General features: G+C 38.7%; 1 protein-coding gene across 19 annotated transcripts; it reads right to left on the minus strand.

The window, feature by feature from the left end:
* Positions 1 to 517: 517 nt before the first annotated feature.
* Positions 518 to 25,659, minus strand: BCLAF1 (BCL2 associated transcription factor 1). Of its 19 annotated transcripts, none has more exons than XM_021553135.3 (15): positions 24,777 to 24,963; positions 19,870 to 20,008; positions 18,764 to 18,837; positions 16,686 to 16,809; positions 15,585 to 15,833; positions 14,928 to 15,485; positions 12,831 to 13,493; positions 12,551 to 12,720; positions 9,841 to 9,946; positions 8,860 to 8,944; positions 8,019 to 8,194; positions 6,698 to 6,878; positions 2,821 to 2,967; positions 1,025 to 1,234; positions 518 to 885 (listed from the first exon to the last, which is right to left on the minus strand). In XM_021553135.3, exons 4-15 carry the CDS (start codon positions 16,787 to 16,789, stop codon positions 880 to 882), a joined length of 2,655 nt encoding a protein of 884 aa, XP_021408810.1. In that variant the 5' UTR covers positions 16,790 to 16,809; positions 18,764 to 18,837; positions 19,870 to 20,008; positions 24,777 to 24,963; the 3' UTR covers positions 518 to 879. The 19 variants fall into 19 exon arrangements, with proteins under 19 accessions (XP_021408810.1, XP_021408806.1, XP_021408802.1 ...); XM_021553131.3 differs by adding an exon at positions 17,685 to 17,777 and having other exon boundaries at positions 14,928 to 15,833; positions 16,686 to 16,803; XM_021553127.3 differs by adding an exon at positions 17,685 to 17,777 and having other exon boundaries at positions 14,928 to 15,833.

The following is a 25,659-nucleotide window of genomic DNA, read 5'->3' on the forward strand; positions in this document are numbered from 1 at the left end:
AGGGATTCTGTGCTGTTTTGTTTCTCTCCTCCCACCTGCTCCTGCCCTGTTCTCTCATTTTAACTTAAATGCTGTACATGTGATTGGCTCACTCTTGCCAGATTACATACCCAGAGAGGCACAGACATAGAGAAATTAAAGAGGCAACTCTAACACATTGTAAAAAGAAACTAGATTGATACTGCCACCAAATTAACTTAAGTGTTCTGCTGATGACTATCAAAAAATGCACTTGAAACTCACTGTAGTTTGTATATGCATATGTATTTCTTCAGCTACCAATGAAGAGTGATGATTTCACTGCTTAAGTAGAATTCTCGCTGCACCCTTGCAGGGTGATATAAGAATCCAGGCTTATCCCTATGTAAATGTGATTCTCATGAACTAACATACAATCAGTATTTTGCACAACTGTTTGTACTTATAATGTGACTGGATAACTACCCTTGAATACAATACTTATAAAAAGGCAACAGAGAAGTAGGGATCAGTTTATAAAAAATGCTGCTCCAAGATCTCAGGTGTGCAGAGCTGTAAGTTTACTTCAGAATAAAACACAGACATAGGGGAGAATCAAAACTTTTAGAGTTGTACTTGACCATATATTTGGACAAAGCAGAATTACACTGCATATAACAAACAGTAAAATTTCTTAAAAGTTGTTACAAATATTTTACTTTCTACCTGTACGATCATTAACATAGTTTACTATATCATGATTTTTTCTAAAGGCTTATAACGAAAACAATCTTGCTAAACTACTTTCCAACAGTAAAATTTAAGTAAAATGCTTACATTCATTTGACAACAAAAAAACATATTAAAAATGTTGTGTGGGTGGTGCAAGAGCTGCTCTTTCAGCTACAACTTTCTTCCGGGTTATTCCTGTGGAGAGAAAGAAGAGTCTTGTTGTAAACTGTTAATAATCAAACTCCAAAACCTTTAAAGTGATTCCTACATACAGCCAATTACTTGGCAAAGTGCAAGACGAACTGTCTGATCTGCAATTCACTGAATGATTTACCTTTTCCTCTTTGCGTCTGTCCTTTTCTTCATTATTCTCAATTGTTTCTTCCTCATCTTCCACAATCCCATCCCCTTGATATTTGTCATGTGTCCACTTCGGACTGCTACCTGACTTTTTGAAATTAAAACGCCCTCTGCCACGCTGGAAAGTACCACGGCCTCTTCCTCTTTTGGCCCAATAATCCACACCATCGTCTCTGTCATCATGCTACAACAACACCAGAAAAAGAGTAAGGTTAGACACCTCTTAAATGTACCCTATAATGTTAGTACACTATAGCAAATGTATAAAACAAAGTAACTGTTAAAAAGTTCTCTTCAGATTGTAATTATTCTAAAAAGGCATAATGCTGTAACTAAAAGCATTAAAACCACAACACAATTGTTTGAAGAGCCCTTATTCACTGTGAGTCTACTCAAATGTTAGTAAGAAATCACTTGTCTGTAACTTACACTCAGAATCAAGAATTACTAGTTTTGAGGGGAAAAAATTGTTACTTTAAAAGAAGCTCTAGGAAAGGGCTAGGTTACTTTAGCACAAAGGGAGTTCTTTATACTTCATAAGAGGTAGCCAAAGGCAGTTTTCAGAAAATATGCCCCACCAGCACAACATAGGGCAACTTAAGTTCAAACTGTTTAAAAGTCTAATGTTACCAAACAATAGTTGAGTTTCTCTACTTAATAAGCCTAAAGTTTGCTGTCTAGCTACCAAATACAACCTTATATAGTTTGGTATGATCTCACAATCATTTCATACACTGCATGAAATCTACAAACCATTATTTAATATAAAAAAAGTTTCTATTTAGAATGGCAAGGTACACTTGCTTCAACATACAGTTTTTTTAACTTGTGATTTGGAAAGAAGTCTGAACTATTAAACATGTATCACACCCATATAATGCACTTTAATTACTCAGAAGCAGTTGAAGGGCAGCTTATTTAATTTAAAATATTTTTAGAAATTCAAGTTTAACAGCTAAAATTGATTGTTCTAATATCATGAATAGATTATCACATCTCTGTTTACAGATCAGAGAAGTTTAGACATGTCTAGGAAGCCAGAACTCCTGAAATACCTGAATTGTGACTGCATTATTTCTTAGTTACCTGTTAACATATCTGTAACAAGCTATAATGCTACAGGAGAAGGTTGTATCTTCATTACTTATAATTTTTCATTGATGAAACAATATCCTTCAAAGTTTGCATTGTTACAGAAATAACTGGAGCAGAGGCCACACTTCAGGTATACTGCACTACTTAGTGTGGTTATATCAAGTGTCCTCCTTTCATAATCCAGATGGGAAAAGGCATCAAAACCATGGTGATTTTCTTATGACTATCACAGTACTCAGAGCAAAGAACTGCTCATAACATAGTCTGCCTAAGAAAATCCAAAAATACTGTAAGCTTTTCCTGATCTTTCACTTCTCTAGACTTCCAAACCAATCTAAGACAAATCTCAAATGTTATACAGACGTAAATCCAGGAAAACATAGCACAAGCTCTTCTGGTTTGAAGTTGGGTTTTAATAAATTTTTTCTGAACCCACCTTCTTGCCCACTCCCTGATGAAAATTTTGGAGATAAATTCTGCGTCAGGCCTGTTACTGGCAGCCTGCTGCAGAAAGATGAAAGATAAGCAGAACCAACCACTACAGCCACCCTGATACTCTCAAAGTTACTCTCAACCTTGTCCATACATGCATGCTACTTCTACGCTTGTAGAAAGTTTGAAAAAAAAAAAAAAAAAAAAAAAGCATGCATAAGACATCGAGTTCTCCACACCCACCAAGAAGTATTTCTTGCTTTTTGGGGTATATTCAGGATCCCATTCCTCTTCCTTCGGTCTCTTCTGAAAAGTAGTATTTGAGTTGCTGGGACCAGTATTTGTTCCAGCAAAGACTCCTCTGGCTCTTCCTCTGCCCCTAATTCGAAACTGATTAACCAAGATGTCATTTAATCCATTTATGTAACACCACAAAGTAGAGTTCAAGTTCTCTATTACTGAAAATACTTTCTGTGCTTAATTACATTATTTGCAAGTGGAAAAACCATTTTCAAATTTACATACTACCTTGATATATTCAAGCATTTATTTTGAAATAATGATTGTATTAAACTTAATTGAAACACATTGGAGTTCTTGGCATAAGATCACCCACAGCCACTGAAAAGATACTTGACTGCTAGTAAACCAGTGTGTTGGAACAAAAGGTCACAAGAAGCTTCTGAAGCTGTTCACAGACAAAAGACCAGGAGGAAAGCTAGACTGAAACAGGGACAAAACTATCAGGGGGAAAAGAAAGGTATTAATAGAGTCAGTTGAATAATTTATGAAAAGTGATTCTGGAATACATATTAACAGTGCAGTTTTCACAGTATATCCCCCATGTGTTACTCAATCACTTTTAGCTGAGATTCAAGAATGTACCTCAGGCCAAATTACATTTCAAGTGAGTAAATTCTTTAGTCATAAAAAAGTCAATAGTATGTACTGTGCACAGCAGCAATGCTTAAAGTGAAAAGGAGTGTTTTAAATATGCTTTATAATGAATTACTGGGGTTTGAAAATGGCTAGTGTCCTGGGTTAGCTATATGATCCTTGTATCCCCAATTGTCTGTTCTGTTTATGCTGGATAAAAAGTTTTGCACCTTTAAAACTTGTTCCAAGAGCGAAGCAGGGAGAGAAGAAGCGAGGAGCTCATTTTCAGAAACTGCACTCACTCCTCCACATTCCTGCTCATGGACTGTGCTGTCTGCAGATGGACAGACAGCAGGACAGAGCTCTCCTTTGCTTTTAGTTAGCTGTAGCTAGCTGAGGCAAAGAAGTTCCCTGGACTGTGTTTTTTTCTCCTTTTCTTTGGGCCTGTTTAAATCTGCTCTGGACTGAACAGCAAAGCACCAGCAGCTCACACCTGTGGCCCACTGGGCCGCAGCACTTCCAGAGCCAGAGGGACTGATAAGAGATAGAGTGAGCTGCAACCCAGGGAGGGGACTTTTCTGACCCAGTCATCTCTTGTGGAGCAGCAAGTAGTTTCATTGTTTAATACTGTTCAGGTTTTATTATTTAATAAAGTTTTTTCCACTTTTCTCCAATGAGGTATTTTTTTCGCCCAACAAGCTGGGGGAGGGACCAATTGAATTTTTGCCCTGAACCAGGATAGCTAGAAAGTCTCACACCAAAAACCACCCTTAACTCAGAATACACTAAGTAGTAATGTATACAGTTATGTCAGCATGTTTGGGAAGATAACACTGCTAAAAGCTGCAGTTACTATAGAACATGATTTCCAAAATAACCTACTTAAAAACATAGAACTGCATCTTCAGAATAATAATACAAAAACAGGACTGCAAGCTGATTTGTTAAAAGTAAGCATGCTTCATAAACAATATAATTAATGAACTATTACGCATACTTAGTTCCACAAAGCTCTGAAACGTCTAATGCTGAATTTATGCTGGACTTATTTAAAATTACTCTGAAAGGAAATGGACTGTAAAACAATCTGTAGAAGGCTCGTAAGACCTATCCAATACTCTGGAGAAAAAAATTGTTTGGAGAATCACTTGGAAAGCAATAGACTAACTGTACAAGGGAGGAAATAAGACATGTTTTCTTTATTTCCAACAGCTTTACAAAATCAGGGCATTTCCTGTTATCTTTATGGGCTTTCTATATAGAACTCACTTTAAACAGAGCTGCTACACAGAATTCTTTCAGATATAGATACTAATGACATTGCCATTGAAAAATTCTAATTATCCTTATTTTTGTGTCCATATTTGAAAACTATTCAGGATGCTTATGTATCGGAAGCCCAGAATCCAAGAGAATTGTGTACCAGCCGAAGTTAGTTGCTGGATAGGGATGATGTTACATTCTCCAAAGCTTCCTGTTAGGAGAAAGATTAATTTATTTATTCCAAAAGCAAAGGAGTATTCACTGGAATGCAGCCACTATTAGCCTATATTTACAAACACATTCCTACACTACCTGGTCTGTGTTTTTTGATACCATCTAAGATGTATCCCTAAAGAGGAGATCAGCAGTTGGCCTATTTAGATCCACCTGCTCAGATGCTTAGCTCCAAAAGCCTGTGTGTGACCATGTATCTTGTTAGGGAACATTAACCTATTATCACTGCATACCCAAATTGGCAGTCACTAGCAATTAAATGAGTAGAAATCTATTAACTTTCCAGTTCCCATCTACCTCAATGGCATGTAAAGTAGCACCTCTCTCACAATACATACAATCTGGTTTTATAAAGCAGGAAGTCTTCAAAAAATAACAAGTTTTCTCCCAATAAACCTCCTTGATAGGAGATGAAGTTTTAAGCTCTCTTTTGTTTAACTTCTCTTTTGTTTGTTCCATGATTTTACATAACTAGAAACTGTGCTGATAGTCATATTTGATGCCTACACCATCCAGGGATTTATATACTTATGCCACATAGTTCCACAGCATAACTATATAAAAAATAATAAGAAAGGAAGAAATTATGTGCTTCTAGTGTTAGAAATTTAGAACCTTGAATTCTCCCTCTAGGTAGCTACAGTTTTTTAGATGGAGGATTCAAGCTTCAAGTGTTGGCACATGCATTTCAGACACCCTTATGTGTAGTTCAAAACTTATTTTTTGTATGACTAAAGGTTTATAGTAAACACCACACTTTAGCATTATTTGGTCCTAATTACAGGGTACATTAAGGAATTATTGTTGAAGTATGAAATTACTCCTACTTATTATGTACAACAGTTTTTCCCATCTAACATGGAACTTGAACATTTTTGTGTTTAGCTGTGGTCTGGAGGTCTATTTTGCTGCATTGTTTGGGGGGGGGGGGTGTGGTGTCTATTTGTGGGTTGTTTTGGGCTTTTTTTTTTTTGTTTGGGCTGTATGGTGTTTTTAAGTGCTCTCTATCATTTTCAAGGGCTTCTTTATTGATTCCTATTTTTTCTAAATGCATCTACATTTCCCAATTATACATCAATAATTATATTAACATGGCATCTGAAAGTTTAAGGTTTTTCTGAAAATTATAGTGGTCAATATGCCACTTTCCAAATCACAATGCTTAAATACATTCCAGAGCTAGATCAATGAACTTTCATGCTCAGTGACTAGTCCAAGCCAAAGAAACACAAAAATAACAAGTATTCCACTTCCTTAAAACAGGTGTTTCAAGGTTGATATTTATTTTTAATAATGTGCCATTCTCTATTTAAAAAGTTGCAGGCATTACACACAAAAGAGTGTAAAACCAAACCCAACATGAGAGGAAAAAACAGAACCTGCAGGGAGCTAAGAGGTATCAGGACCCAAGACTTAAAATTTACAGAAGAGTGAATTTTCAGATCCTGCTAGGAAATAGCACTATTACAGAAGAGCAAGAAATAATCAAGAAATCTTGTTCCCCAGACCCTTATGCTAGGATCTCTAATGTCATGCTAATATATATTTACAGATCATTCAACTACTCAGCTACTGGAGAGTGCTGAGGAAAAAAAAGAGACTCAGTATTTCAGGTTTGGTATATCACATAAAGACCTCAAGTCTAGCCTAACATGAACCACTACAACACTCCCTCATTTACTTTTTTACACTATTGCCATTGGTCAAGTGTTCACAATCTGGGGGAAGAATAGGAAAAAAAACTTACAAAGGTGCCTCTTGGCCTGTTGACTCCTGCAAAACCAGAGTATTCTTTCTGTTCATGGTGTGTTTTGTACTCTTCATCTCTTTCTTTCTTGCAATCCTTTTCTTCTCGAGAACTGGATGAGGAAGAAGATGGGGAGGAAGATGGGGAGGACCGAGCACGGTCTTGGTCTCTTTTTTGTTTACTGAAAAATAAAAAAATATACTATGTGCTATTTTAAACGTACTAGATAGTCTGTTAACATGCTATACTAAACCAGTTCTCTATATTTTATGAAAAACTAACCCCCTTCTGGTTATAAAGTCGCACATTACATATTTGAGATATTAAGGCAAAGTATATTTCCACTTTCCAGCCTCCTCTGACACATTTAAGTGCACTAAATGCATATTATTGCTGGTGAGTTGGAAAGCAGCAGTCTGCAAACTGTAAGATGGAACTTTTCTAGATTTTGATGCCATGAAGAGATGCTGTTACTTTTAAGATCTGCCTTTCTTCTGAGGCAGAAAAACACAAGTTAAAGGGAAAAACCCCTCAAGGTACAGTTTTACAGTAACTGGACACAATTCAGTTTGCACACTGTTGAGAGGTATGGTATGGGCTTCCCTACATAGATGGCTGTAGAGAAATTAGCCAGTGGAAGAAAATGTGGATACCAAAGTCAAAGTAAATGGGGAAACAGGAAGTGTAAGTAAAAATTCACTTTATACAGTACAAAGCAGGGAAAAAAATCCTACAGAAAAACTTTTAGTAACCCCATAGTCGTATTAACTTGACCCAATTTACAAGATTTTAGCATTTTATTCAAAGAAAGGTCATACCTGGAGTAACTCTTACCACTTCTACACAGTATCCACTGAAATATGCTAACGTTTTTTTCTTAAAAGAGCCCACTGGCTTTAGACAAAAATTTAGAATTCCCCTTCTCACCCATGTTAAAACCTAAGTATCAGTAAAATTCTCATACTCTGGGTGTTATGAGTTGAAAAAGTGCGGAATCAAGCATAACGAACCAAAGTTCTTACACAAACTGTTTATAGAAATGTACTGCATTGAAGTCCAACCTCCTGATGTAGCCTGGATAATAGGACAGATTAATTTGTCATTTTTTTTTTCAGTGTTAGCTTGCTATTCCAAAGTTTTTGTCCTCATCCACCATAAGCCGTGTAAAAGACAGATAATACATATTTGCTGTAAAACAAATAATTTTAATTGTTTAAAATTAAATGATCCATTATACATTGAAAATTGAAAGCAATTAAGCTTACAATTACAAAAGGCTAATTTGAAGCTATAATCCTCTACAGGGACTTCAAATATTTACCTGTCATCTTTGTAAGATTTGTAATCCTTGTAATCTTTTGGAGTTTTCTCTTGCTTTCTTGACCCACTGGATTCCCTGGAACCCTTTGAGTCTCCTCGCTCTTTACTTCGTTCTTTTCTACGTCGGTCAATGTCATGCCGAAGATCAGCAGAATCACACCTTAATTTTTTATCTCCCTGGAAACAAATATATATTTTGCAACAAAATATTGAAAAAAACATCAAGAGAATCTCAGTGAAATGGCAAACTGTGCATCAATTAAAATGTAAAAAGATAGAATTTACCTATTTTTCAACAAACTTCAGCACACAAATTGACTTTGCCTATTACATGCAATGGCTACATCTAAAAAAAGAACAGCTAAGAATTTCAGTTTTAAACAAGCATTGCCATCAAGCCAATTGGTGTCCAGTTTTTGATGATACAGACCACAATGATACATGGTTTGAAGAGATAAATAAGTATTCATTTCTTCTGGTGAATTGTTTTTAAACAGAGCACAACAATCTTTATAGCTCAACCACAATGCTCACTGACGATGTCGGTACTTCCCTCTGCCCCAAACCTATTTTTGTCCTTGGGCAGCTTACTGGTCAAAAAACATCCAAGAAGAAAGGAGGCATGGCAAAAGACTTCACCTTATGTACCAGGTTATTAATACAGCAAAATCACACTACATAAACCAGCTTCTTGGTAACATGTTTAACTCAACGGAAAAAAAATTCTAAATGCAAGTACTCTAAGTACAAAAAATATAATTTTGTATTTTTATACAGAAAACCAGAGATTAAGTTGAGATTTTAAGTTAGAAGCACAGGTAAGATATTTACTTAGAACCTACTTTTTGACTTTCTTCCTTAAAGACTCTCTCTTCACCTGTTAAACGGGTATGCTTCCTCAGGGTACTTGGAGAGATGTCAATCCTCCTAAATGTAAAATAAAAGCAGTGTCTTGCCATACATGTACATGACTGTTAACAGCCTCAGACATTTCATTTCAATAGAAAACTGACAAACCAGTCATTTTTGCAGTAGAATAAACTTTTTGCATTATTAAACCTCACCATCAGAATACAGAAGCAGACTAAAAATGAAAAACCATAGCTCTGTTCTGTGTGAAGAATGCTAAAAACATAAATACAGAAAACACGCAGACTGATGTTTCGTATTAAATATAGCTTGGAAGACAGAAAAAATGTTTAATGATTTATTTCAAAAGGACCAATATATGTAGGCAGTTGAAAGCCCACCCCCTCCAAGAAACCATCAGTACTATGATAGTTTGCTGTAAAGTCAAAAATTCTTAACAAGAAAATTGTGAAGTTAGATACTATATCCTCACATGCAACACAAATATAGTACACTGCATCATAAAACTAGAGCACATGATCAGACACTACATCTGCATGCCTACCTTCTTACCTTTTAGATTCTCAGATTTTTCAAAAAATTGCTGTAAATTAACACACACAAAAACTAAAGTAGTATGAGATGGAACATTTCACACTGAAGAAGAAAGATGCATGTACAGGGCTTCTTTTCATCTTCAGGACATATGCCCCTCAATATTTGAGCACTGCATGTGAGAAAAGTAAATATATCCCAAAATGAGATACAGAGGTAGAGAAGACATCTGTCACAAAACCACTGATGAAGCCAGACCTGACTCAGATGAGTTCTCTTTTATAGAAGGTGTTTTTTTTATATTTTGTATTATATAAATTACCTCATCCAGGTTAGCAACAGTATTTTGGGTTCTCAAAATAAATATTAGAAGACATTATTTGAAACACTAAGTATCTGCATATACAGTTAACATATACCTATGTATTTCTGGGCTCTTTTGTCGGGTGCAGTGCTCTTCAGTTGCTTTTTGATACGCAGTGAACCTCTCATTTAGGGTCATTCCAGCCGACTTGAAGTATTGCTCTGTTGGTTACAATAGAAAAAACACTGTTTCATTAGTTTTATTCAACTGACACTTATTTTACTCCTGACAGAAAGGCAAGTATCAGGCAAAACCCACAGTACTTTCAATAAATTTATCAGTACAAGCAAATGTGGCGTTTTCCCTATTTTTACACACACTGTAACCCAAACAAAATAACAGCGCACAGCATCACTGCAAGTCTACTATGCCATGACTATATCACATTTAATTCAAGCATCATTTACTGACTAGACTTGCTCATTTTCAGTGACAAGAGAACGTGAAATTACTTTTGAGTCCTGAATATTTGCAATAAATACACTTTACCATTCATCTCATCTCTAACTTACAGTAAGAATTAGTGAAAACATTTAAGTAATGTATGCTTCAATAACTACATGAATGACCTAACAACTCTTTTCTTAAAGGAATACAATTTCTTGACTAGGTGATGATAAACGATACAATTAACACACCTATGCATAAATAAATTCATTTAAGCATCTGGCATCTTGGCAAACTTGACAACTTCTCTGACAAATTTTCTCCTTCCTTCAGAGACAGTTAAATTAGCCACAGCAAAACTCAGTTTTTAAACCAGCTCAACAAATGTGTTTAAATGTAATATAGAAATACATAAAAGTCATGAGCTATGAAATGTTACATATGAAGCAAGCTATCTGCTTAACAGGTCAACATACATCTGTATCAACTTACCGCCCGGCATCCAGCATTTGTCTCATAACCAACCATTAAAACTTGAAACGGCCACTACAAGGGTAGTGCCTCAATCATAATTCCATCAAACACAGGAATTTGAGCTAGTAATTCTGTTTTTATGCCATTTTTGCCAGGAAGACAGAAGGTTCAACTTTGCCTGTTTGGCATCTGTATCTTTCAACAGCTATTTTACTTTTGTAACATGGATTTTGCCATTTCAAAACACATTCCAGGACCTAGTTACAATGAAAAAGAAAACATCACTGGGCATTTTCAGCTCTACATTAATAAAGAGCTGTTCAGACTGGTCGCATCACACCAATAACGAACATAACTTCAGCTTGTCAAGAAAGTTACAAAAATTCTGATCACAGACCACAGTAAATCTGAAACTTAGAGATGTTCTGCTTTCAAAAACAAGTGTAACAGTACATATTCTAGTAACTGACCAGACAGGCTGTCAAATTTATGAGATATTCAATGTACAAAAATTTACAGAAAAAGTCTATTCTGTGATCAACATATGAGAGTTCTGCAAGTATTATTTCACCTACAGCTACATGTGTACCACACGAGCAAAAATTTACAGAAGCTCTCACTGGATTGAGTCTTATATTTCTTTACATATGAATAAATAGATACATTCGCAACAAATCATTATACACTAAACATCCCAATATTTTTTTAGCTAATACATTATCACAGTCCGTTATCGTTGACTATTACTTTGCAAGTAATTCAATATGAAGGAAATAACTTATCTGAATTATGTCAACAAAATTGAGATTTTAAACTGAACTCAGCACACATATCTAGCACAAAAAGCTCAGCAATTTTAGAAGCTAATGCATCTTAAAAACAATGCTTACAGACAGGTTCATTGAAACGGGTACCTAATTAAGCATTTCCACTTCTCCCTTTACTGTGATGATACGACAAAATTACTTCCACCATCTTTGTAGTATCTCAGTTAAATTTAACACAACAGCAAGACAACAGTCTAGTGAAATAGAGCAAATGCTAGAGAAAAAAAAGCATTTAAATACAGTCCAAACAGCCCCAGGAGATTTTAGGAATTATCTATTTTCCCATTAAAAAACTTCAGAGGATATGACCTAAGTGAAAAGATACCTACTTTGATATGTTTCCATATCAAAGTATTACATGGCCCAGGTTTGGATTTCAGTCATTTTGGGGGAGGACTTTTGTTGTGCTTGGTTTGTTGAGGGTTCTTCTTGGTGTTTATAGAAAAGAGCCACAACTGTTATATCAGAAGAAAAATAGTATATAACTCATTTAATGGAGGCTTATTTAACCACTGCTAAGTCTGCGTAAGTGAAATTCCTGAAAATACTGTCATATAGGAATAAAGCACACTAAAACCATGAACTTTACTACCATTTAGAATACAGTTTTTCTTAAATCTTACTTGAGGAAAAGAAAAATCTTTCTAAGAATCTGGAAATTACCTCTAAGTTGCTCCAAAAGGAATGCCATTGTTATTTACAGTCCAAAAACATCTATCAACCCACACCACAACATTTAACATAAAATTGTATGGTAAACTCATTAAAATAATATTAGAAAAACTGACCAGAATATGTTTAAACTACACTGTAGAAATTCAAACTTTCTATGCTACCTAGCATCAAAAACTTATCCAGAAACACAGAATACCTGCTATTATACTCTACACTGCTTGTGGGTTTTTTGTCCTAGTTTCTGTGGCTATTATTTTTCTAATTATTTTCATGTATACCTCAAGAAAGTCTGGCTAAATCACAACATTAGAAGAGGTCTGAAATCTTCCTGTACGAGAAAGAGCAAGCAGGCTTAAATGAACTTGTCAGACACATATCCAGTACAATAAACTAAACACATACCTTTGACATGGTGAACCAAAGACACAATGTGCTGAATAAATGACTCTGATGTGGTTTTGCTGGCCTGTGGCAACTTAATGTGGTCAAAGATGGATCGGAACTCTTGCTCCTTCTTGACGGAATGGACAAGTGTGCTAGCAAGCAGCCTGTCTTTAGTCAAGGAAGCAGGTCTAAAATGCATCAACAACAAAGAGACACACAAAAGAAACCACTAGTTTAAATAAATACGAACAACACTGCTAGCAGGTGGAGAACCACATTGTAAAGTGGAATAATTTACCTATTGGAATCATCAAGGGGTACTGGTGCCATTTTGAGTTTAACTTCAGGACGATGGGAGTCACTGGCTATCATTTTGATCCTAAGTGGGCTCTCCTCTCTGAAGGTGGATTTTTCTCTCGCATCCAGATTCTTGTGTAGAGGAGGACTGTAATCAAAGAGTTCTTTGAGCTTTTCAGACTTTACCTGCTCAGGTGACTGAGTTTCTTTCTTCATCATTAGTCTCTCAGAACTCTTGTCTTCGTCCTTGTGCTTATCTTTTGTTGCACTAGGCCTTTCCACTACATAGCCAGTCTCTTTAAGCTTAAAACTTTTCTCATCTCTAAATCCATCGCTCTCTCTATTGCCCTTGATTGATATTTTAGATTTGTATTTGGTTCCTTCCTCCTCAGCATTCCGGTGAGATGCAGTAGGAAAATTTTTACCCTGATCTGCTAGGACAGATTTTCTGAACTGTCTGTAATCCTCTGTCTCCTCCCCTTCAGAGTCATTAAACTTTTCCTTCCCAGTCTCTTTATCAACGAAAAAATCTAAAGTTTCCTGTTCCTCCCATTCCCTTTCTCCCTCTGTCCTCCCTTTTTCTGATCCTCTCTCCTTCTGGGCCTCCTTCTCCCTGGTATTACCCCTATCAAGCAGGTATACTCTAGACTCTTCATCTGTGTACCTGTGGATAGCAAAGAAGAGACTGGTAACTCTGGATTGCATTAATTCCAGTTCACTTGCATTCCCCTTTTGTGTCAATTCCACACCAAGAAGAAGATGAAAATACATTCCTTCGAGCAATTAACTTTAGCATGCAATGTTTGGCACACCTTTAACACTGTATACACTGTAATTTATGCACTAATGGAGGCATCTGAAGAATATAATGCCTTTCTGTAGAATGCCAAGGAATTTACTTGCTTGTTTTCTCAATCAGTACCCAGTTTCACATTCTCTCTCATTACACTAGAAATTTTTTCCATCAAATTCACACGGTTTGAAAACTCAGGCCACAATTCATTTTTGCACTTCTTTTACTGAAAGAGTAGAAGCAGTAGCATAAAAAAGTAAATTATTTTCAAGATCCTGCACATTACTAAGATAATTCCACAATCTAGCTCAGGTTTAGTGCATTCACTATATTGTGTTCAAGCAGGGAGCCATTAGAAGGCAGTTCTCCTAAACACAGAAACACACCAATTAATGATTTCAGCCGCTGCCTTATTAGAACCTGTGTGAGCATAGTATACAGATATGTTCACCAACTCCAACACATCTAATGCAAGAGAAGTTGTATTTTTTATTTCCTAAGCTGTAATTTTTTTACGTGATAAAGCACTGACTAGAGAAATTAATTTTAAAGCCTACAATCAAGCCTACATAACAGTCACAACTTCTCTTTTTGTAAGAAATCCACTGAAATATGGGTCACATTCAAAAGGGACAGTCTAATGCCAATAAGACTTTAACAACTTTTAAAAATAACTACTATGTCAAACTTTTTAAAAACAAATTGAACAATTTTACATTCATTGGAATATATACACTGAACTACCTTCACATTAACAGCAATATATTCCTAGAATACCAACACCTACCCTCTTTGATAAGTGATGCAATTCAAGGTTATAAAGTTTTTATACTGCACCACACCATTAGCCAACTGATGCTGTTTATGTCAACATAAAGAAATTATTGCACAACATCGATATTTTTAGACTTTCAGAATACTTGCATTTCAGACAACATGAAACATTAAAATTCTGAAATACCTGAACAGAGGTATCAACACTATCAAGCCAGCAAGTGTGATGCACTATTCCAATTAAGATTTTTCTTAATAGTAAAAATTAAGTACAAGATAATAAACCATAGAGGAAAAGCACAAACCAAGGATATCCTCCTCAAGGATACATGTCCCTATCTCTACCTCCCAACATTCAAGGCTTTGAAGCATCCTAGCAGGAAAATACACATGTATCTTTCAAGCTCAATTCCAACCAGATTATTATCATTAGCATTCCATAATGCATTTTCCAAGGTTATGGTGATAATCTTGATGAAACTTTCACAGTATTTTTAAGAGGCAACAGTAGGTTTATAACCTGGTTCTTACCTTTTCATAAACTTTCCACCTTTTGCAGTTTCCTGTTCACCACCCTCAGGATAAAACGACCGCACTCGAGCCTCCTCACGGGGGGCACTCTGTGATGGGACTGTCTTTGCAGGGCTTCTCCTTGAAGGGATATGATGCAGTGGGCTATTCTGAGAAGGACTATAGCGGCTAGAACCATTTCCAAGAGAACCAGAGCCAGATCTCTCAGGACTATGCTGAATGGAATGGGAATGCTGAGGTGTGTCCTTTACTGAGTGGGCTGTGCTAAGCAGAGGGGCATCAGAGCAAGATGAACTCTGACTAGGTGGGGTGGCAATGGAAGGACTATGGGGTGACCTTGGACTGTTATCATAGGCTGAAAGGCCAGGCCAAATGTCGCCAGAAGCTGCTGATGATTTGTTGAAATCGTCGAGAGACTCTGATGGGTCGTGTTCAAACGTATCTTTCTGTTCATCTTGTGATTTATTTTTCAACGGACTGTCTTGCAAAGGAGCCCCTTCAGTCTTCTTTGCCTGCTTTTCCAGAGATGCGCGTCTTTTGGAAGAGACAGGTGATTTGCTGTATGGGGATGAAGAACGAGATGAAGAGGACCTTGGGGACCTGGAAGATCTGTAAGATCGACGAGACCTGCTCCGGGACCTCTGGGAAGACACCGACCTTCGTTTTGGACTTCTGGAACGGGAGCGGCCACGCCTAGGGCTTCTGGAGTGTCTTCGGTTCCAGACAGGCCTATAACCTCCACGATGGTATCTACCACCTCCTCCTTGATAATACCCTCTACCTCTTCCTCTGTAACCATAGGGACGCCTCATTCCTCTATTATTTCTGTAATCTCTGCGATAATCTCTAGAATAAACACGATCTCTGCTCCGAGATCGGGAATATGTCCTTGACCGAGACCTGGAACTAAAATTAAAAAGTAACATTAAATTTTACAACCAGAAAATTTGAGGGGGAAAAAAAAAAAAAAAAGAAAGAAGTGCCCTGATGCAAAATGCTAGATTTCTCAAAATGCAGTCAGAAGGTAAAGGATGCAGACTCCCAGTCTTTAAGTAACTTCTACAATCTCTATTTATTTATTATTTCTGAGATAAATTAATTATAATAAATATGCCTATACTGCTAAGGACTGTGAAACTTGGCATCACATGATTAAGACACTACCAGCCTCACTGGCCTCCCCAGACTTTCATTAGACATCACCACCACTCTGGAATACAGCATTCAGTTTCTCAGCCACCACAGTTCACAGCCTGGAACAGGGAATGAGTGACATGACCCCACAGCATATTATGCCAGCCTGTGCATGGCAGCAGCTGAGGCAGCCAACATTCATTTGACTCACTTCTTATGGGAGATGGTAGTAAGTAAGATGAAGAAAACACTGGAGTCAACTGAGAAGACAACATACAGCAAACCTTATCTACTGAAGCCTTAAGTTACTTCAGATATGAAAAGTTTAATGAGAAATACAAATTACAGGAAAAGAGATGAGACAAAGAAAACATCAAGTAAAGTGAAAGGGAAGAATCAAATGGGCCAGAAATCACAAAGAACCATTACCATTCTGGAGTTATCTTGAGATACAGGAAAAGAGGGAGAAAAAATTAAACAGAAATTATACTCAAAGCATAGTTAACTACTACCTAAAATGAACAGGATTCTAGGCTCACTTCTGCCATAGCGTCATGCAAGTGAAAAACATTTTACGGACAAGAACCAATATACCAAATCATCTTTTCATACAGTAAGACTTACCTGTATCTCTTTTTTCTTGAATGTGATCTGGATCTTGACCTAGAGCTGGACTGAGATCTGGACTTTGATCTTGACGAATGTGATCTAGAATTAGATCGACCCATTTCTGCCAGTAGATCTACTCCTTCCCAAAAGGAAAAGCAATGAGAGGAGGGAAAAAAATAGAAGCAACCATTTAGCATCCATGTAAAGGATATAAATGAACAAAATTTGCATTTACTAAAATGACACTGTTAGAAAGTAGTATAGCATTTGCTAAACAAAAGAGCTTTGGAGACAATGTAAGTACATTTAATAGTAAATTAAAAATTTAACCACACTTTAAAAGAATTTAACACTGCTGCAGTGCACAATTTCTCCGAAAACATGAAGTGTAACAGTAAAAGGTTTTTTTAGAATCAACTGCACACAGAGACTCTAGGAAAAAGGAAGAAGCAGAAAATGAAACATTTCTGCACATTAAGGCAAGAATAATATAACTCCGGACATCTTAATATATTGTAACAAAATTCTAGCTATTGTGTGGTTTAGCTATTGTTTAGTTCTCACGCATTTCCAATGCACTGTTCCTTCTCCAGGAGGAGTTCACAGTCCTCTACAATGCACCATTCACATAAGGAAAGAAAAAGCCCTGAAATATTTGGTCCAGCAGTTGTTAACTTGACCCACAGGCATTAATTCTCTTAACCATATGTACTAAAGCTCATCACTGATCCGAATTTCCACTGCTCAAGATGCCCATCCTGCATCTTTTTAGATTAACATAGCTTTCTAACCTATATGCAAAATGCACAGCCAACTTAAAGATTTTAACAATTAGTTAAACAATAGAGCTTGTAAGATTCAACATACTTCAGCAGAAATTAATCAATGAAAACTACAACTGATTATAAATCAATAACAACTAAAAGAAAGTAATTAATATTAAACTATCATTTCATCTTATGTAAAGTCCTAATAGATATTTAGAATTAGTGCTAACCATAAAAGAATACACACCTTTTCCTTTTCTTTTTGGATCAGTGGCTAAAAATCCCCAATTTAATTAATAGATACTTTGACCCATTACCATTTTCTTTTGAAATTGCCCAGCTTCAAAAAACAAAAAGAAGCATCACATTAGATAACCTGAATAAAAGGTATGAACAAGTAACTAGATATTTTCAGGCCTTTGAATGCTCAATTATCATTTAATAATAATCAAAATAGAAACAATCAAACATTTACCACTTGTATTGCAAACAGGCTTTAAAGCCTAACATTACTGTACCAAAAATACTACCTCAACACAACAAGCACTTTCTCTCTCATATAATCTTTCTCATTACCTGGGTGGCATTTCAATTATGTAAAGACAAAAACAACATTAGAGTTTAAGCTAAAGTTACCAAAATTACAGAGATTTTAGACACATCTAAGAGAACCCAAAAGAGAAAAGCAGATGAACTTTTCTCCTATCAACTGGTTCCTTCTGCCCCACATGACTGTCCCCATGAGAGTTTGCATGGTATAAGAGGTGTAACTTCATCTGAAACTAGCCCAGCAAAAACCGAACTTAAACCAGACTTCCATGTAACTCAGAAAAAACTATTTACCTTGGCAAAGAAGAGTGTGTTGAATGCTCTTTTTTATTGGCTCCTTCCACTAAAAAGCAAATTTGCAGAACCTATACTCTGAAGATATTTTCTAATTCATTGAGTTCAATTAAACTTACAGAAAATGGCTTGTAATCTCTTAGGATCAATACCCACAGGCAACATAAATTTAGACCTTTTAAACTGTTTAAGACACGCCAATTTTCCAAGAGTGACAGAAAACAAAACCTGGTGGGTTTTTTTTTTCTGTTACAAGTAATTATCAAACCAAACATCAGATACACAATGTTTATAATAAAATTCAATCTCAGCTTTAAATTATTTGCATTCTATGTATGACAAGAACAGCTGATCTGTACAAGACTGTTTTATATACGGTAGCTTTTGACTGCAAGCATAAAATATAGGAGAGCAAAAGGAAGATTTAATTTTCGATAGCTGAGTTCAATCAGAACATTTAAAAAGGACTTAAGCTAAACTCACCTCAGCCTGTTAGTTGGTGTCAATGAAGAAATTATTTCAAAACTCTGTATTTGTGCTTTCAGCAATACTGATTCCTACAGAACAAAAAGTGAGACTGTCAAAGACATGAACATTTGCTAAGAGGAAGCACCTTTTTGCTTAAATGGGTTCAAACATTAATCTCATGAGAAGACAATACGTAAGAAATAGCAACTTTACTCTTGGACTTAGTGATGCTGCACACTAAGACCAGAGCAGCTCAAGAGGCAGACACTGCCATGTGGCAAATCCCTTTCCATACATGACCACTCCTTCCTCAGCCCTAGTAATAGGGCTGTGTAACACATTATCCTCACCTTCACAGCAGCCCTGACAGCCTTCCGGTCTTCCAGTGACCAGCTCTTGATACCTAGAAACCACTTTCATTTAACTAGGTTATCCAAGTGGCTTAATGAAGGGCCAAATTGAGCTGGATTAGGGAGCAAATAACAGCATGCAGCCAAAAAAAGGGAGGCAAAAAGGACAGTGGCAAACTGTTAGACCAGTCTGAGTTCTAGCACACAACTCTGCACTTCACTAGAGTTATCTTATTGGAAAAAAAAAAAAGGGGATGAGAACTCAGGCCAACGGTGAAAGCTTTATCTTCAGGTTTCTCCTGTAATATTTACAGAAGCACTACTCTAGTATAACTTCTTGTTTAAAATGCATATATATATATAATTTTACCTAAAGAGTGAACATCTTAAAGAACTAGCTTTCACAGTTATGCAGAAAAGAAGCATAACTGTAATAACAAAATCAGTCTCAAATGTATGAATTATTCACTGGCCTCAGCTTTAATTACCTCCAAGCCTTAAGATTATGTACATTTGTAGTCTAACTCAACATTAAGCACACTTTTCAATTCCACTCAAGCAACAAAACAGGGATTTTATCCTAGTTCTCTACAGACAGGCTGGATCTTCAGAAATTCTGCAGCTAAACAATTCAATTCATTAAATCCAAAGGTACAAGACATTGACTGTTCCTAAAGAACACTTCCACACTTGTTCATAGGTGTTTTCTTCATCTAAAAGAAGAAATGTAGCATTTGTGTTCATAAACACTGCTTTCAAAAGTCCACTTACCATTCACTAGTAGTGACCAAGATATTTCCAATTTCTACAAAATATATGGTTTATTAAGATTAAGTTTTTACTTCTCATCATCAGCAAGCATGAGTCTCCGAAGGAGCACAGTAGTGTATCGGACCATTTCAGATTTTGTCTAGACAAAAGGCGAGATGATATTAGCCAGTAAAGGGTAACGAAGGCATTCAGAAGTCCAGTACAAAAACAGCAATAGAAACTTCAAGTTCAGGCTGAGATTTTAAATGAATACTTATATAATCTGTATTTCTGATTTAAACTGGTGTTAGCTGAAATCCCAAATCCTAATTTAGACAAGTCTTTAGATCCTGGGGATTATGGAACAAGATAGCTGCTTCACTTTTAAAACCTCTGAGTAGAAGACAGAATCTTAAATTACTATAACTCAAACTCTGGTAGTCAGTTCTGCAGTCTTAGAACTCTTTTCTAGCAACCAGCCAAAGTGAAAATAGGCACACTTCTCTGTTTTTAAATAACACATTAGCTATACCATATCCAACCCTGGCAGCTAAAACATATCTGCCACCCTTTTCCCATGTAAGTAGAAGAATATGGATATAATGCTTTAAAAAAAAAAAAAAGAACCTTAATAAAAACCCTTAACTTCTTAAAAAACATGTAAATATTTGCAGCTTTTATTTCCATTTAGTTGTAATAGGTAAAATCTTGACACACAAGACCCACTTATCCAAACAATACTTAGGAACAGAAGCGAAAAGACTACATAGCTGAGGTGGTTTTGGTCTGTGTAAATATTCTCACAACATGCAAGAATCTAAAATTTTATTAACCTTTATTAAAGCTCATTTAGAAAAGAACTGTGGTAGTACCAGAAGTATGTAGGAAAAGAGCTCCCTATGACAGCCAGCTCCTACACGCTGCACACCTTCACAGAAAAAGTACCCATCCCCAGAGCACCACAGCTACAACATCCTGGTTCACAGCAGCAAATGAAATCACCCACAGCCTCTTTCCTGCTCATGGCCAGGCTGGGGTGGGTGGCTACACCACATCAAATAAGGGCAAAGGAAAGGGCAATGAAACACAGGTCCTAAACATCATCTGTTGCTCTCTCAGAAGAGACCCACACTCAGCCAAAGGTGTGCATTAACAATGTGAAAAGGTGTCACTATCACCCAGCATTTTTAAGAGAGGATCAGAACTGCTAGGAACATGGCCTGTGCCTGAAACACCTGGGCTCTAGTCCACACACTTCTTTTTCCCTCACTTTCCACCCTAAATAATCAAAAGGAGATGCCTGGCTCTCAACCATTTCACCACCAGGTTAAAAAAAAAAATCTGGATTTGACAAAGGAAGCTGCTGCAGCTCCACAGAATAAGGTTTAGAGTTTACCCATGCTAGTTTAAAGAAACAGTTCTGTCTCTCCTATCCTGTGTTTCCTCACATTCCTGATGATGTCTCCTATGCCAGTCTAAGTATTTCTGCACCCACACACTGGATCACTTTCAATACAATTTTTTTTTTTTTAATATGGTTCATTACACAGCCCACAGACACTTGGGCCAACAAAGAGAAATTGAAATAGCAGCTGGGCAGGACTGCTTCTTTTGGCAGCACCACAAACTTAAAGTTTCCCTGAAAACAGCTTGGCATAGCCTCAAGAAGCAGCAAACTTGGTGGCATTTAAGAGTTTTAACAATACTTGCAAGCAGCTTTAAAAATAAAAACAAAAACACCAAAAAAAACTCTACAAACAAACAAAAAAACCTCACCAAAATAAACACACACATAAAGTCAAAATAACCAAAACCAAACACACTCAAACAACCAAGACTTAACACAGAAACCAACTACGTTTTCCAAAAACTGGTAGTCCACCATCTGTCAATTATTGAATCACATCCAGATAAGTTTTTTAATGAAAAAAACAACAGCATCTTGGGGTGTCTTCAAACAATCCTGGCCAGCAAGTGCAACCATCAAGCAAAAACAAGATATACAACACAATCAGGCTTATCCCTCACAAGCAATACAATAAGAAGGATATAAGTATCACTGTCAGCATTTGCTATGTTTAATAAAAAATTTAAAAGACGAGGAAAATGGTAACCAATTCCTTTTATATAGTATTTTTAGGAGTCTTCACTACACCACTGATTAGGGTTTTGTCAGAGTACACAGACTGTAGATACAACACATCTCTTAATCCGTTTAACAAGTTATACATCACATGTAAGTTTAAGACATTTTAGGACAGTTATGCCCACTCACACTAGCAAAACACTGCTTCCTCTTAGGTCCCTTAATTTCGCTACCCTTCCTTTATAGCTAATTAGTAGTCAGTATTTCTCTTGCTTAAACATTACTTGAGAGCTGTCAGGTAGATTTAAATAAAAATCTTGTTTAAGTAATTTACAAGCTGTTGCCAAAATGTGTTTTCATTCAGAGATTCAAGCTTCAGAAGACAGGACGATTATACAACCATGACAACACAAAAGGGGATAGGACAGCCTTCATAAAATTTCACAGAATTTGTAAGTTTCTCATAATACAACCACAGAAATAAAGAAAGCCAGTCTTAATGAGACAGCACTGTAAGTCATCTATTCAGTGCTTGCACATCTGCTGTGCTTTCTTATCCACTCTCTACCTCTCCCCTCCTTTTTTTTTTATGTCCACAACTCTAGCAGTGGCACATCACACATAAGAATAGAACGCATTCTATAGTCACTTAAACCCATCCTACTTAGATCGTCAGTGACTTGGATTCCTTCAAATACTAAAATTTCATGGCAAATCTGCCTGAACTATCTTGTTATATACAAACAAGAGGTGGGAAGCACTACTTCACCCATTTCATATGCTGGAAATATAATAGAAACAGTAAAACATACAAAGGCTTTCCCCCCCCCCCTCCAACGCATTAATTTCTATACAGAAAATAACACAAAGTATTTGCAAATTAAGTCAAAAACCAGCATCCTAGTAAAAGTAAAATCACCTCTGCAAAACCCTCATATGATTGTTAGCTGTCTTTTATGTAATACTAATGGCAAACAAAACCGTGCTTCTCTAACTAAAAAAAAACAAAGAAACCAAAGTGACTGAGAAATGCATCCATACACAAAAAGGAATTAGCATGCTTTTGGACACATACTGTTTTGGAAAGCCTTTGTCATTTTTGTGTGTGTGTTTTACACACTGTGCTTTCATACGCCCTTACACCATGGTCTCCCCAGTCTCTGCTATGAACTACACGAATTGCTGCTGCAGAAAAGGCAATCTTCCCACCCTCATTTGTTCAAAGACTGACACCCTCAGAGGGGCTTGGTGGGCTGCAGCAGTGCTCCATAGAAAACTACTCTGGACAAAAGCTGCCTTTTCAGGCTCATCACCTCCCAGTTCCCATTTACCACAAAGCTGTACGAGGCCAGTGCCAGCACAATGAACAAGCAAGCAAGGCGCTTCTTTAGAATATCTTTGGGAGAAACTCACACAGACAGAGTACTTCCTTCAGTAGCTTTCTTCACCTACCTTCACTACCTGTAAACAAACTGCAAATGTTCTCTGGCATTCTACAAACCCCTACAACACTACCTCTCCTTGACAACCAGACTGAATATAATCCACCCGAATATCTGCACTCTAGCTCCAAACAGCTCCCTGCTGATTTTTTTCTAGGTTCCTATGACCACTTTTAAGATTTCTGCATTCTCAATGTGAACAGGCTCTTCTTCATGGTATGTTCTCCCAGGATTTTGCCTCCTGCCCCCAGGATTTTGCCAGCCACAGCCCTCACCTAAGAAGTTGCTCCACACAGTTGCCTCACTCAGGAGAGGCACTCCAGCTCCATGCACCGATATAAGTAATACACTGAACCTCGTCTGGCCATTCAGCACAGCCTGTCACTCAATATCAAAAGCGACAAGTGGGAGGATGCAATTCTTACTTTCCCTGACACAAAATAGATGCCTGGAGCACACCTCAGTGCCAAAGCCATTACCTCGGCCTCATTTTCCCCACTTTTGTCCAAAACAACATGATTATCAGAGAGAAGGACGAGGAAGAGGGAGGAGAAAAGCAGCTAGACAGCATTTTCCTGCAACTCCACGCTGTTTAACTAATCCCTCCCACACCAAGAACAACTATTCTAAGTGATATGTTTATACATTTGCATTGCTTAAGTAGTGACTACTCGCAGAGTCAAGAGCACCTTTGTTTTGCATGCCCTCACGTCTTTCTGTAGTAAAATTTAACTGATCCTCTGAGGACAAAACTTTCATCTCCGAGATAAACAATTGATGGGTTTTACTGACTTCGTAAAGGACCAACACGACACACAAAACAAGAACTTGATTTTCATAGAATTGCAGGAGGTTTACAAAGCAAAGGGGAAATAACGGGAATGATCCTGCAATGGTTGCAGAGTACAGCATAATCAAGACTGGCAACACAATAGCCCCTTTCACCGAGGGGCATAAAACCCACTGCGGTCCCTTACGGGCTTCTGCGGGCATCTGCAATCAGGGCAGGCAAGGCGCAGGGAGGCGTGGGGCACCTCAGGCACAAGCGCCTGAACCACAGCCATGCCCGAAGGGAAGTTCCTCCAACGACCGTAAAAGGCCGATCCAATACCGGGAACCATCCTTTCTCTCCGGCACCGTTTCCCTCGTCAGTATCACACCCACAATGATAACGAGGAAATTTAACATTCCCGTAACCAGCGTTATACAGCCACATCCCCTGAGGCCTTCCTGCCTCCTCCGGGGAGGCCCAAAGCCAAAGGCCGCGTACCCGGGGCGTAAGCCCAACGGGGCCGGCCAGCCGCCCATTCCCCACGTACCCCCACACCCCCATCCCGCCAGGCTTCCAGGAGCTACAAGGCAGCTCCGCTGCCGCCTCCCACCGCCGCCTCCCCTTCTACCTTCGCTTCCCGGGGCGCAGGGAGGAACTGCACCGGCTCGGTCCGGCTCCCGCGGGAAGCGGTGGCCCGCGTCAGGGCGGTGACGGCGACCGCCCGTTCCCGTCCCGTCCCGTCGGCTGGCGCGGGATAATCGGGATAATCGGGATAATGGCTGCGGAGCGCCGAGGTCACGCGGCGCGGGAAGGCGGGACGGCGCGGCGCGCGAGCCGCGCGCGCTGGGGGGCGGGGCGGGGCCGGGCCGGGCTGCGCCCCCTCAGGCTCCCCCCGCCATCTTCCCCTCAGCCAGGGGCCACCGCCCCGCCAAGCCTCCAGGCAGCCCCTTTACCTCCGCCCTTCTCTCACCTAGCGGGCGGGAATCCCGACGGCCCCGCTCCCTTATGGCAACCGGGCGGCCATTTTCTGTCTCGCCGGCGGAAGAAACGTGAAGCCCGCGGGGAAAAGCAAAATCCACCGGGGGGCGGGGACGGGGGGCTGTTGCTGCCGCCGCCGCCGCCGAGGCGTCACTTCCGCTCTGGGCGAGGAAGCGCCAGCCCCGCGCTCAACGCCCGAGCGCCATCTTGGTTTCGGGTACCCATCCGCGAGCAAGATGGCGGCTGGCGGCCGCCCGCCCCCGCCGGGCTGTGTCCCTGCCCCGCGCCCGGGGCTCCGTGTCCCGCCCGCCGTGCGCCCCGCCTCCCCCCGCGCCGCCGCGGCTAAAAGCCGTCGCCTCGTAGCCTCTCGTTCCCCGAAGGGCGGCAAAAGCGCAGGGTGCCCCCGGCTGTTGCCTGGTTACCTGTGGCGCGGGGTGTGCATGTGTGCACAGCCGGCGATGGGAAGGGGCTGCGTGCGGAGCGCGGCGCGGCGCGGGCAGCGGCTCGGCACCCGGCGGCGGCGCGGCACCCGG

The sequence above is a fragment of the Lonchura striata genome, chromosome 3 (assembly GCF_046129695.1).
Source record: "Lonchura striata isolate bLonStr1 chromosome 3, bLonStr1.mat, whole genome shotgun sequence".
Classification (NCBI taxonomy): Eukaryota; Metazoa; Chordata; class Aves; order Passeriformes; family Estrildidae; genus Lonchura; species Lonchura striata.